The sequence below is a fragment of the Nematostella vectensis genome, chromosome 6 (assembly GCF_932526225.1).
Source record: "Nematostella vectensis chromosome 6, jaNemVect1.1, whole genome shotgun sequence".
Taxonomy (NCBI): Eukaryota; Metazoa; Cnidaria; class Anthozoa; order Actiniaria; family Edwardsiidae; genus Nematostella; species Nematostella vectensis.
Genome location: NC_064039.1, coordinates 12,003,717 through 12,018,758, shown reverse-complemented (window position 1 = coordinate 12,018,758; position 15,042 = coordinate 12,003,717). Strand labels below are relative to the sequence as shown.

The 15,042-nt window shown below is 40.3% G+C and overlaps 1 protein-coding gene across 1 annotated transcript; it reads right to left on the bottom strand.

Moving 5' to 3' along the window:
- Window positions 1-2,050: 2,050 nt before the first annotated feature.
- On the bottom strand, window positions 2,051-13,098 carry LOC5520902 (acid-sensing ion channel 1B). Its single transcript, XM_032366205.2, has 6 exons — window positions 11,784-13,098; window positions 7,869-8,016; window positions 5,092-5,154; window positions 3,889-4,072; window positions 3,391-3,482; window positions 2,051-2,579 (listed from the first exon to the last, which is right to left on the bottom strand). The coding sequence occupies exons 1-6, from the start codon at window positions 12,663-12,665 to the stop codon at window positions 2,446-2,448; spliced, it is 1,503 nt and encodes a 500-aa protein (XP_032222096.2). The 5' UTR covers window positions 12,666-13,098; the 3' UTR covers window positions 2,051-2,445.
- Window positions 13,099-15,042: the final 1,944 nt, after the last annotated feature.

Here is a 15,042-nt window from a genome sequence, read left to right as displayed (position 1 = left end):
AAAAAAACACCAAAAGTACCGAAGTTCCCTAAAATACAAAAAATAACACCAAAAGTACCGAAGTTACTGAAAATACAAAAAAAAAGAATAAGTACCGAAAATACAAAAAAACACCAAAAGTACCGAAGTTTCCGAAAATACAAAAAATAGCACCAAAAGTACCGAAGTTACCAAAAATCCAAAAAAAAAAGGAATAAGTACCGAAGATCCCGAAAATACAAAAAAACACCAAAAGTACCGAAGTTTCCCGAGAATTAAAAAAGGAAATATTTCACTGTCGCTTCCTCGTGCAACTGTGAGTAGCTGATTAGAGCCAATTGTTCCGTCCCATATAGTTACAGAAACCACCAGACACATGTTATAGTCAATTCAGATCTGCCTCGTACCCAGGCGTCTCAATTTGGTAACACAACGGTCCTGCTCTTTAACGGACGCTGAACGCGCCTGGGTACGAGGCGGGATTCAGATAACATCCCCAGCCCGACAGTTCTGAATAACGTATGCGCATGCGCGTGCTCGTTCGAGTAAAGGTACGAAAGGTTGACTTCAGTTGCTGTTTTGACTAACTGTACAAAAGATGACAGATTTGTGTGATAATGAGGGAGTCATAAAGAAAATTTTAGCCTTATGTTTGGTCTTTAGCATTCGCCAAAATATGACAGTTCGCCGGTAAAAAGCCGCCATTTTAAAACGAAAAGGCTGGTTTAAAAGCGCGGTACTGGAACTAATCTTGCGTTTTTCATCACTGGCCCCCAGCCCTTACCTGACATAATTTGTACGTGAGGCACGGTACCGGTTTCTTAAAAAGAAGACACCACTGATTGCACATAAGTTACATTCTCTTTATTAATTCCCTTGTATAACATGTATTCCATTAACTCCTGACCACATCTATCCGATATTACGTTACTATGAAAATATGTAACAAAATTAAATGCTAAAGAAAGCATGTATATTATTATATCTCAGTATTCACTCATAAGTGAGCAGTCAAATTTACAATAGGTCTTTTTAAACCAGCGTAATTATAAAGGCACTTTGTACAGACATATAGCGATCAAGGGGTCATTTCTTTACTTTTATAATAGTAAAAGAGACGTTTTTATAATGCAATTATTCTATCGATTTTTAGAGTATCGTCACGTAACTTATATGCACATATTTGAGAGAGAAGGTGGACTGTAACATTATTATGTATCCGATCCGATCGTGCGGCATGGAAATACCAATATGAAGCATGAACACAAATTATATCAAACACATAGTCACATTTCGCAAGCGTCTGCATAAGCAGATGCAAAAATAACGCACCTGAACGAGAGCGTAAAGCGGGGCGGATGAATTCCCATCAATCGCAAACTTTAAACCTCAAAATGTGGCTTTTAACTTCCAGACACCGGAAAACTAGTGAATATAAGTTCATCCAGTTTGATGAAATGATATGAAGAATATCAGTTTTGAGTTTTGAATCATAGCGTGACCAGCAGATATCTACGACAATCCATGCGCAAACTAGATGTGCCAGGGTAATATCCCTAGTCTGTAGTCCCTAGTCAATATTTCATCGACTTCGGGAAGCAAGAATATAGTGTGCGTCAACGGTTATTCTGTGCAGCGGTTTAGCAAAGCTAAGATTAGAAGTAAGGGTTTTTTTTGGCATATGAGTCACGTGACCATGGTATGCAACCAAACTGAACAGCCTAGAGTTCATTCGCAGATTCATTCATCCAATCTCAGTGTTATGTATTCAGTAATCATCAGCATCCTCTAATGTACAAAACACCCCCCCCCCCCCCCCCTCCCTGTATCCGGCCCTGGCGAGTTCGTTAGCTTCTTGGTTCGTTGTCTGGTCAAATATGATTACCCGGCCTTAGTTGACATTCCCATCGCTCTCTGAAATCGGTATGAGGTTTATCAGTAGCCTCAGCAATCATAGGTCATCTTCTCAGATACTTAGTCCCGGGGGATTCTCAATAGGGGTAGATGGGTAAGATCGTTCTCTCAGGGTATAAAATTCTACTGAACTGCTATCCTTTAAGGATTTTTCTTCTGCTATCCCTTAGGGCGTTTCACGCTAGCCGTTTATCACATCCTAATGAATTCAGGCCATGAATGTAATCCAAAAAAATGGTGGCGTCTTACGGACCTTAACCCCCGGGTACTTGGTAAATTCATCCTTGCTTCAACGTCCTTCATTCTTGCTAAATCAGGGATATAAAGACTCTCCTCTGTTATTTTGTACAACTCTCCTCATTCGTAACTAGGCTGTCTCTCATCATTATCAGCTCTCTGTCTGCTGAGGACAGTCTTATCAGCATACTCAGTCTGAGACTCAAGTGAAAGTAACCAAACATGTTTGCACTGCAAACTCCACCTCGCTCATGATCAAGTGTAATATACACTCTTGGCGAAGCCCGCTTGCCAATGGAAACGGTCATGGAAGGCTCAGCTTGTCGCCGCTCTGGGTACAGTTTTAGACTTTATCCAGTATATGGAGTACATGATGACAAGATCAATGATCTCCACGATCGTAATGACGCTGGCGCCAAGTACTAGCCCGAGCTGTCCGCCCACGTCACCTAGGAAGATCAGAGAGTTCGTAAATAAGAGACGTTAGGGATACCGAGGTCCTCATTGGGGAACCGCATTAGAGACGTTAGGGAGACCGAGGGCCATATTCGTTGGCCGCATTAGAGACGTTAGGGATACGGAGTTCCTCATTGGTGGGAGGGGGGCGCATTAGAGACGTTCGAATGCATAGGTCCTCATTGGGGGGCCACATTAGAGAGGTTAGGGATACCGAGGTCATCATTGGGGGGCCACATTAGAGACGTTAGGGATACGGAGTTCCTCATTGGGGGGGCCGCATTAGAGACGTTAGGGATACCGGGGTCCTCATTAAGAAGCTGCGTTAGAGGGAGAGTAAATAAGATACGTTAGGGATACGGAGCTCGTCATTGGGGGGCCGCATTAGAGACGTTAAAGATACGGAAGTCCTCATTAGGAAGCCACATTAGAGACCGTAAGGATACGGAGTTCGTTACTATGCAGGTCCGAGCGCGCTGCGATTAAGGTGCGAGAACGCGGCCTCTATAGTACCAACTAGTGCGTATATAACCGGTACGGTGCGCAGATATCGTTTTTCATTAAATTTGACAAAACTTAACGTGGAATTAATTAATCGTTGATAAATTATTCTTTAATCCTATATCAGCTTATTTTCGATTGATAATTTTATTGATTTTGATGCGTTTTGTGGAGTCAGGTTCTGCTGCTTGCGGAAGGAAACCTGTGTTTTCATTGAATTCTGTGTACACTATTCAGTGTACATGATGCTATGTGATCGCGTCAAGTGTGGTATGGTATGACTAACCTTGTGCACTTACTTACCAACAAGTCTAAAGAAGCCGTAAGCGGGTGTTTGTTGTATCGTATCCAGTCGAAGTTCATCAAAGAACAGGTTGATAACCGAGTAATTTTCCCTGCAAATTACGTCTGTGTTAGCAAGGATCGCTTGAAAAACAACACGGGTGCTTTTTGTTTACATGAATAACTTACGCGAACGATAAGTGTTTTGCAATATTCTACAGAAATATTCTACAGATCACAGTTTCAATTATGTCTAGTTTTGTCTTCCTGGGCAAAAGAATGTATGCTAGATTTCCAAATAAGGTAAATTGAATTGCTAATATAAAGTTAAAAATCTAACAGCCTCGATGTGATCGGGCGCCAAACGAAACTGCTTGAGGTTTTTCTTTTCAATCATTTGGCTATAGTTTACTTTTAATGAAAAATAACTCGTCTTGGGAGTTACCGAACAATAAAATATCAGAAAAATCTTGTTTCTTGGATAAAGGCATTGTCTGCGCGGATGATTGTTCTACTTACAGGATGAAGTCCACTGCGCCATCAGTATCGTTAGGTATTCCCTTTGGTCTCATTAGAAATTTGTACTTCTTAGTTAGAGGCAGCAACTTCTGCGGTAGGAAGAGCGCGGACGACAGCCGTGTTTTATACACGCGTTCCTCACAGTCCACAGGACAGGTGTAGTTGTAGGCGTTGTCAAAGTCCTCTGTTAAGAGTAGAAGGTCAAGACTGAGAACTATATCAAGCTAACAACTCGCATTTCGCTCTACTTACCAAAATAACAGTGTGATACGGGCTAAAGAACTCACATTGTATAGAACCTACCCTGCTGACAGGAGCAAAAAATGGCAAAACTAAAAATGTAAGGTTGTGTTAGCTTACATTTTGTTTATATTTTGCCTAGAGACTCCTTGCATAATATAAAACAAAATAAGCTTTAGTATTTTTTGGTAGATGATCCAATCCTGAGATATGATTGAGCAAAGATGCCATAGATCATGAAAAAAGTAGCAATTTCGCTCAAATTGGGCAATTTCAAACAACTCAAGAGTCAATTTGAAATATCTTAAGAACGGATTATCTTCCAAAAAATACTAAAGCTTATTTTATATTACACAAGGAACATCTATGCAAAAAATCAAGCGAATATAAGCTAACACGACCTTACAATTTGAACTTTGCTATTTTTTACCCTTGCTACTTTTTTTTTAATTGAAAAACTAGTCCCCCCTCCCTGAGGAAGTCAAGACTAGTCTTTGCCCCTTACGGCTGATTAAGACAGCACGATTTAGTCGTATGCGCCCTGTCTACGACATGTCTTTAGCCCTGAATTACACACTACGACTTTTATTGTAGCGGAGTAGTAGGCCGATTTACACTCTACGACTCGAGTTGAAGATTTGTTGCGAGCAAGTCGCATCCAACTGAATCGTACTGTCTAGATCAGGCTTCAGCCATCTCTCCCATGTCCTTTGATGACAAATATAGTTGTATCTGTCTCGATGAGGAGCTTTGTCTTTAGTATAGCAAGGTGGGGGTCTAAGTTCCTTCGGCGGCTAAGTTATTCGGCGTCTTTTTTTAAACGTTTTTAACAAGATCTGTCCTCTGGTTCTTTTTTTTTTTTATGCTTACAAGATGGAAGTGTCAGGTCCACATTCCCATCACGATCGATAACGACAGCAAGGAAAAATGGTGGCAATCATCACCTAAACCATTATCACCTACCCCAAGCTGGCCACATACAGTCCAACGCTTCCTTTATACTGCATGTAGAAGTATTGATAACATCTGAATAAAGGTAAACATACATTTTTATTGGTACACAAATATCACAAAGAAGCCAAATACATTAGAAATTTCCCATGTCCTTATATGGAATATCGCAAATTCCCTCTCATTGTCCGCACACCTCGTCTGTCAATAATAGATCGTGTTGGCTTGCCCCGCCTAACCCCAGGTATACCCTACCTCAACCCACCTCTTCAGGTCTAAAAAGTCTTATTACAGATGAAAATTTGGCAGGGTCGAAAACCAGTTTTTGGTGCATTGTATTCATTCTTCTGATTTAAGTTCACGGCTATTTGGGCCTTTTGTTTTGATTCGTTTTGATTTTCACCTCACTCCAAGTATACCTCATCTCACCCCAAGTATACCTCACCTCATCTCACCCCAAGTATACCTCATTTCACCCCAAGTATACCTCATCTCACCTCATCTCACCCCAAGTATACCTCATCTCACCCCAAGTATACCTCATCTCACCCTAAGTATACCACATCTCACCCTATGCAAGTATACCTCATCTCACCCCAAGTATACCTCATCTAACCCAAATAAAATCAAAAAGCCCAAACTGTCGTGATCTCGTACCAGAACAATGAATACAATACACCAAAAACTGGAATTCGACTCTGCCAAATTTTCGTCTTTAATAAGACTGCCTTGAAGAAGTCTCATCTCACCCCGAGTATACCTCATCTCACCACAGGTATACCTCATCTCACCTCAAGTATACCTCATCTCACCACAAGTATACCTCATCTAACCCCAAGTATACCTTATCTCACCCTATGCAAGTATACCTTATCTCACCCTATGCAAGTATACCTCATCTCACCCCAAGTATACCTCATCTCACCACAAGTATACCTCATCTCACCTCAAGTATACCTCATCTCACCCCGAGTATACCTCATCTCACCACAGGTATACCTTATCTCACCTCAAGTATACCTCATCTCACCACAAGTATACCTCATCTCACCCCAAGTATACCTTATCTCACCACAGGTATACCTCATCTCACCTTAAGTATACCTCATCTCACCACAAGTATACCTCATCTCACCTCAAGTATACCTCATCTCACCCCAAGTATACCTCATCTCACCTCAAGTATACCTCATCTCACCCCAAGTATACCTCATCTCACCCCAAGTATACCTCATCTCACCACAGGTATACCTCATCTCACCTCAAGTATACCTCATCTCACCACAAGTATACCTCATCTCACCCCAAGTATACCTCATCTCACCACAGGTATACCTCATCTCACCTTAAGTATACCTCATCTCACCACAAGTATACCTCATCTCACCTCAAGTATACCTCATCTCACCCCAAGTATACCTCATCTCACCCCAAGTATACCTCATCTCACCACAACTATACCTCATCTCACCTCAAGTATACCTCATCTCACCACAACTATACCTCATATCACCCCAAGTATACCTCATCTCACCCCAAGTATACCTCATCTCACCACAAGTATACCTCATCTCACCCCAAGTATACCTCATCTCACCCCAAGTATACCTTATCTCACCCCAAGTATACCTCATCTCACCACAAGTATACCTCATCTCACCCCAAGTATACCTCATCTCACCACAAGTATACCTCATCTCACTTCAAGTATACCTCATCTGACCACAAGTATACCTCACCTCACCTCAAGTATACCTCATCTCACCTCAAGTATACCTCATCTCACCCTATGCAAGTATACCTCATCTCACCCCAAGTATACCTCATCTTACCACAAGTATACCTCATCTCACCTCAAGTATACCTCATCTCACCTCAAGTATACCTCATCTCACTTCAAGTATACCTCATCTCACCCTATGCAAGTATACCTCATCTCACCCCAAGTATACCTCATCTCACCACAGGTATACCTCATCTCTCCTCAAGTATACCTCATCTCACCACAGGTATACCTCATCTCACCTCAAGTATACCTCATCTCACCTCAAGTATACCTCATCTCACCTCAAGTATACCTCATCTCACTTCAAGTATACCTCATCTCACCCTATGCAAGTATACCTCATCTCACCCCAAGTATACCTCATCTCACCACAGGTATACCTCATCTCACCTCAAGTATACCTCATCTCACCCCAAGTATTTTGGGCACACAGGGGGCGCGCGAAAAAGAGGAGGGCTCCCCTTTCTTTCTCGCCCGCTCTGTGTGCGCCCGATCTCCGCGACACCCTGATTCCCCGAGGGTGCGTATCGAGAGAAAACACATGCTCGGGTCCAGAGAAGTAAGTCACTGACCACGGAGTAATTTAGTCCCATTTAGCATCCTAAGCTCTGGTAATAGGTCACTGGATCCATCCAGAAACTTTTTCTATCCAAATTAACATAAAATCAGCCATCTTCCAAGTACCAGCAAAAGTGACAACCCGGGGCGAAATCACCTCGTCACACGAGCAACTTAAAGGATGTCTGCCAACTACTACTTTGCACTTTGTGCAAACATTGTTCTACTTACGTGAAAACTTAGATAACCATTCACAATTCAATTGGGATATTTAATCAACAGTATTTTATTGAAAGAGTTGCAGTTACTCGCTTGAATTAGCCGATGGAAATGGATGCTTCGCGTAAGTCGGTTTTGAGCAGGAGTGTAAGATGGTGCTGATTGGCCCTCTTTAACTCCCTCGCAAATAAACGTTCCTCCCTCCCGCATACCCCTGCACACAAACCTGCCATGAACCAGGCCCTGCATTTGCACTGCTGGAGGATGTATTTAGTCAGGCTCTCCATATAGCAATTATTGCGCGAGTACTTGGGGTAGAGGTCCAGACCGCGACCATCACAGTCTGAGCTGAAGGGATAAGGGAGGTTCTTCACCTAGTCCAAAAGAAAATCTAATTATTTCACGGAGATTATGATTAATCAAACTCAAAACAAACTAGACTACTTTAGCAGTACATTTTCAATATGCGGACATAGTGATTAAATTATAACTAATGCGTGATACAGGCGCGTGCGCAGGATTGACTGAGGGGGGTTGCGCAGTCATAGGTATCACACGGAAAATGCATTTGAGGATTCCTTTTAAGAAATGACCCGCTTTTTGGCCGCCAAGGGGGGGGGGGGGGGGCGGGGGTGCGCACCCTTCGTACGCGCCTGTGATTAGCATTATTGACGAGTTTAAGGATTCTTAGCGATTACAACGATTCCAGTTATTTTTACTTTGTGACTAGGAATACTACTGGTGATCTTAGAGGTTATTCTTGACCGTGTATAGGGGACACTATTCACCATTATCCACTAAGTGCTTCCGGACTATTCCTTACTAGTAATGCGATTAACCTAGAAAAAAACACAAAAGGTTTGAAAAATCCTCTAATTTGCCAAGTGAACGGTTGCACACAACCTATTGGAAAAGAGGTTTCTGCAAGGTAGTCGAAAAACATACTTGACATACTCTAAATATGCTTTTATTCCCTCTCCTTTAATTCAAAGAATGCTACTAAATACAAATATATGCCCTGCAGCAAGCATCATTTTAAAACAATCGATGTTTGCAAGCTCATAAATAATGTCATAATAAATGATATAGTATATATGTATAAGAGGTGTAGCAAGGCGTCGCTAGATCGCGTCGTACACAGTTACAAACATCTCGTGCTATTGTGTCTAGGATTACCATCGAATGAAAGGACGCAGCAAGTGGCGGTTCACCTAAAGGGGGTAATGTCATTCATCTTCCTTGTGCCGCGGTTTACTAAATACTGAATAGTAAATAACAATCCTGCATTAATTTTATTCGTTTTTAGCGTGGGTCACGGGAAACTTTAAACTGCATGTGCAAACCCGGCGAAACTTCTCTTTATATATAACGTATATTTTATTATCTTTTCTTTAACTTTAAGCTGCTTGGGCAAACCAGAGGCGAAACTTCTCTTTAACGTTTATTTTATTATCTTTTTTTAAACTTTAAACTGCATGGGCAAACCAGCGGCGAAACTTCTCTTTATATATAACGTTTATTTATTTTATTTTTTTTTTAAACGCAACTTCTTATTCTAAATAACGTTCTTTTTATTGTATTTTTTAAAACTCTAAACTGGACGCGCAAACCAGAGGCGCAACTGCTCGTTTTTTAACAAACACTTTCAGTTTTGACTTTATCTTATACATTGTATCCTTCGAAGTATGGTGAGCTCCATGACTGGACGATTTATTTTGATCGAGGTGAATGTCCCAAAAATAACACAAAAATAGGTATATCCTTGGGTATATCTACATCCCAATTTAGGCTTCTGTGGTAGACCTAGTCTAAACTAAGCTTATATAGTTATCATACTACACCAAGACTTCTCTAATATCAAGCCAAAAACATTTTGGGGAAAGATGTGTTAGCTTGTGAAGCTTCGCAAGAAACTGGCACTTGGAAAGTGCTATGTTCTGTGTGCACGCAATCTGATGCAGTAAGAAATAAATCAATCAATCAATCAATAAATAAAACAAGACAAAAACAGTGAAAAAAAAAACAGTGGTTAAAAATAATAACGTGGGACAGAATATAAACCACCCACTTGAAACCAAAAAACTAACGACAGGCGTCACTTATAGTTTTCAAAACTCCATCCTAACGTATAACCCTAATTAGCAAAATATTAACATAACAATTTTCATCGTAATAAGCGGTAGCTTAAGTTGAACGATTTCAATGAAAATATCTTATCCTTTTTACCTCAGTCTAAACCTTTAATTAGGGGATTATAAAATGCAAAGCTGTAAGAACTAAAATAAGAACGCCCTTGACCGTGAAAGATTTATTTATACCCAGTGCGGGTTGTTCTCCTATTTGATTCACTTTCCGTGCGCCGCGGGACAGATTTCCTCTTGTTTTCCATATTATTGTCCGAATTTGAATAATAAATTTTAAGTAAAATTCTAAATTTTGCAGTACTTTGCCTATTTTGATTATTAGCAGCTTACAAGCAAAGCCTTACTTAAAACGTCGATTTGTAATCATAAATAAATATTCAAGCATAAGGCTTTTCGGCGATTTTTTAAGTGGCTTCACTATTGAGCCAATTGGTGATGCCATGCTTTCAACTTTTATGCTCAGATACCGTTATATATTCACGATCTGTGAGCTTGTACTTGTTCTGGTTTGTGACTCATTATTCACTAACAACTGGCTTAACTGATTTTATGCTTAGCGTCCTGAACACAATTCTTGCAAGTGTGCCAAACATAATTATGAATCATGAGCTTTTATATGAAAATTGTTGTAGGTGCCGCCTCTTCTCGCCTAAAGATCTAGTATTTGGAAAAATAAATCTGAGGAGACCCTGTCACCCAGATAAATGTTGTACTTTATCGCGGTTCTCTTGATAAAACAAGAGATTAGTCGCGGCGAATGTGGCTAGCCTTTAGGGCAGTTTAATTGAGTCTGCACAGCTTAAGAAGTGGCCCTTACACGCAAGGATCTATGACGAAGACGATTTCGAGGTTTAGGGCACTTATCTACTGAATAGTGGGTTGCTAAACAAAACCGCAAAATAAAAACAACGCTGTGTTTCAACGTCTGAGTTAAAAGGACACATAGTCGTCTTTACAATCTTAAAACCAGAATTCAGAAAATTAAAAAAAAACACGTAATAAAGCTATTTGATGCTACAAGAAGTCGTAGGTATCGAAAAATAAACGGTTTTGTTATGAAAGAAAAGACACAGAGACCTAAAATAATATATTATTCATTGTCGTTTGATAATTCAAATTAATACTGGTATAAAAACAAAAAAAAATCCCGTAAGCAGACATCGCCTGAAGGAACAATAATCTGGTACATCACAAAAAGGAAAAGAAAATTAAAATATATGCATTAGACACTTAACCCTTCTTGACCTTTATTCGAGAATTACATGCGTATCTTATCATCGCATATAAAGTGGCTCTGGCAGATTGTTTAACGTACATCGCTAAAACAGGGGAGTAATATCTCAAAACAAGTGGGCATCCCGCGAAGATAGCTAATTGGCACCCAAGTTGTTAGAAGAGCAGAGCGCAAATTGAATGATAGACTTCGAGGACGCTGTAACCTTCCGAGTATCTTATCATTCTTACTGTGCAATTATATTTTTTCAGCCGCCATTTTCGGTTGAATTTTATTCGATTCTTACCATTCAACGCCTGTCGCCTGCTACAGGCTAATTATAATCGGCTTCCAAACAAATAACAATTTGAATTTCCAATTTGGATATGCAAAATGAGAATCATCGAGAAGGAAAACAAACGATCCCCTGCGATGTGATCATTTTTTTACTTAGTTTTGGTAAAACAACCCTATGAAGATATTGTCCAAGTGTTTTGATACGTATTGGTAATAAAAGGGAGATTTAAGTTAGCATACTGATAACTAGACTGATCATCACCTACAACAGAGGTACGGAAACAGCCATCGGAAACATCAGAAATCTTAGCAAATGGGATGAGTTCTTCGTAATTAGGGTTATGAATCGTTCTTGAAATGGAACACTAGGCCGAGATTGAGTGAAATCACAGTCCTCTGTTTACTTAGTCAAGATATACAACCTAGTTTTATGGTCGCTTTACACGACCTTCAACAAATAAATACTTTGTGTCAAATCGTTACTTGCCTTTTCCAGTCTCATGTCCACGTAGGTGACATACCCAGACGATACTCGGAAACCTTCCCTAGTGAGCGGCAAATCATCTTGTTGATGAAGAATAAACCGAAACCCACTCTCCCTGACATCGTCCTTAAACCACCAATGCTGGGCATTTAGGTAAATCTCCAGTCCAAACTTAGGCCCAACATTGTCAACTTCCAGGAGTTTCTTGCCGTCCATAGCAGCATTGAACGTATAGCATGTTTGGCCTTTAGCCGTGAAGAACACCTTAAAGTCGTGAATGTTGAAAGGTCTTGCGCCCCGAACGCCGCGCCTCAAAGAGCAAGATATCAGAGTTTCGTTAAAACTCTTATACGTCTTCCTGGCTAAAGTTTCTAACTTTTCTGAGGAAGAAATATTTATTGCCTGCTCGCCTTTGGCATTGCTGACTAATGTTTGGCGAATGTCATGAAAATCACATATTGTGACCGCCGGAAACACTAAAGTTCTGGGGTATTCCACTGTCGACATAATGCTAAAAGGGTATTTAAAATACTGCGTTGTGCTGGTCTTGATCTCCTTAAAGAAGAAACCCCCAGCAATTGCTAGAACGCTAAACCAAGCGATCTTACGAAATAGAGACTTTGTCTCGAAAATATAATGAAATCCGTGAAGTGTGCAATGGTTTATGTAATAAGCAAAGACTTCCCGCATCTTCCTTTTCCCATATTCCGCATGTTTCTTGTCTCGTTTTGCAGCAGATCGTTTTCGTATGTTCTCGTAGGTTGACGCATTCCCATTTTGATTTGCAAGCAATATTTCCTCCTTGCTCTCCGGGCCTGTGCTCTCGTCTTCAGATGCACTATTAGTTGGCGACGGTTTAGACGCGCAACATCCACACAACGCCATACTTGTTCTCTTTTACTACCCTGTCTGATGAACGGACATTCCCCGCACGAACCACAAGTCAGTGTCGAGCAAATCAAATAAGCTCGCTTACACGTGAAGAAAACAAGACCTGTGCGGATCTAGGTAAAATATCAGCACTTGATTTTTATCTTTTGGTTCCATACTTCTCTCTCTTTCTGAGTCCCGGTAAAATGATTTAGTTAATCGAACCTTTGTCTTTGTTTACTGCTTTTCAAAATCTTCAATAATAGTCAAGGCACCTGCACTGCTACTCTGATATTATGCATATGAGTCGCAACACCCCGCTAATGTATGCACAAGCGAACAAAGACGAAAACCCCTTTACCAGGTCCTATAGCCACAGCTTCGGCGAGAAGGGTATTATTGTAGAGCTGTAACACGCTAGCTGTCAGACTACACTCATTCACAATTTCACAAGTGTTTTTTTTCTAAAGTATAAATTAGTAAATGGTTTCCCGTAAGGGTTACGACATAGCAATCTTCAGAGATATTCTCTTGGGTTAGCCAATCAAGGGGGCGGATATTAATGTACAATGGGAGAAACTCAAAATAACTTCAACAATAAAGTAGTTGTTTTAAAATTGAAGAATGCATATCGTGACTTCTCTTCTGTTTCTCTAGACATGTTTATCGGACGAGTTGTGTTTTTTATTCTTTTATGTACAAAAGACGCATTGAGCATCGTGCGTCCTTCAACTTGTTCCCTTGGTCTCTACAGAAAGCTCGATATTTTAACAACGCGAACTGGGCCAAGGACAGATCAGGTCCTCGAGAATATCCTCTGCGATCGGAATACATGATAGCACTAATCGTTATCCGATAAATCATTTGGACGTTGTTTTTAGGATAAAATTCGTCAGTAAGACTATACGTGGAATAATTACATCAAAGGCTTTATTTTTTTCCTAAAAAGAGGGGTATCACTTGATTGAATATTCACGAGAGATGGATATTTTTTAAAGCTCTGTATTTGATAGATAAGCTTCGGCACGGAACAAGGTCATTTTTCATTATACAATTTCGAGTTAATTACATCTCACAAAAGATGGATTTATGGCAATCCAGATTGGGAGTTGAAATAACTTTTTGTTTTGAAAGGCAGGAGTTTATTCTAGGGAAAGACAGTTGTTACAACATTGATAATCGGCGGAGTTGTCGCTTAAAGATGATATATAATATATGATCTTGCTAAAAATGTGTTTAGTAAACAATTTAAGGATCGTTTACAACGTTGTACAGATGAAGTTGCTCTCCATTGATAGTTCTAGTATATTGTTCGGTGTTTGTAGAAAATCTCAATAAATACGTGAATGATTTCAAGTGTGAAACCGCCAATACCATTAATAGTGCGAACATCACAGCTTCTACGGGAGTTTTGATCTTCCCACACATATAATAAAATACTTTTTCCTTTATTAATCTTTCCGCAAGTAAAGATATAAAATTCCAAGCAAGCGTGGGAACAGTCAAAACATCAGATTTAATGGAATCTTCCATATATATTCTATATCCTTTGCTTTTTTTTTTTCAAATCTGATACTTACGTTCCCTATGATTATTTTATCCGAGCCCTGCTAAGATATCTATTATGCAACGCATTCCCACTCATCTTGAGGGGTGTTTGATTGTGTTGCACCGTTCCCAGTGCGTCAAGGAACACAACAATCGATCAAATCTTAGAGGATAATATCGCACCTCCAAAGGGCATAGCGCTTCAACCAGGAAAAAGTCAGGGTCAGTCCGCGATTCGCCAGCGGTTATTATACAAGAAAGTGAGATTTGCATGGGCTCTTGGCTGATGTGAATTTATTTTTTACGTCCTTATTATTACTCTGGGCTTCTGTTTAAAAAAGTAGAAGCTTTATTGTTATGTTAATCGAATAGGCAGCATGATAAAAAGTCTAGAAAGTTCCTAACAGCCACAAAGCCTTGTGGGAAAATACACGTAGAATACATGGAGAGGCACTAGGCGGAGAAGGCGAGGTTTTTTATTATGCATTTAGAAGCCAAGTAGTTTATGCTTGATAAGAAGCAAAATAAGGGGGAGGTAAATGGAACATTTTACCCTTTTTTGGGAGGGAAGGGGCAGGAAGGGGGCTATGAAAAGGGCCCCCGAATGGTCCCCCGAAATTTCGATGTGCTCGCAGTTTTCGGCTAATGCTCGCATGCTCGCGCAATTTTCTCCGTCGTGCTCTCATTGTATTTTCCGCCGTGCTCGCATTGTATTTTTCGATGTGCTCGCTGCTCGATTTATTCATCAACAAAAAATGCTCGGTCTCGCATAAAAAACGAGAAGCTCGCAAGTGTTAGCCAAAGACCATTCAGGGGCCCTATGAAAGTGACATATTTTGCACAT

Coding starts and splice junctions, on each gene's coding strand:
- LOC5520902 (XM_032366205.2), bottom strand. CDS start 12,665: ATGGCGTTGTGTGGATGTTGCGCGTCTAAACCGTCGCCAACTAATAGT. Junction 8,017..11,783: donor TGGACATGAGACTGGAAAAG/GCAAGTAACGAT, acceptor CTTTTGGACTAG/GTGAAGAACCTCCCTTATCC. Junction 5,155..7,868: donor CAGGGCCTGGTTCATGGCAG/GTTTGTGTGCAG, acceptor ACCTTTATTCAG/ATGTTATCAATACTTCTACA.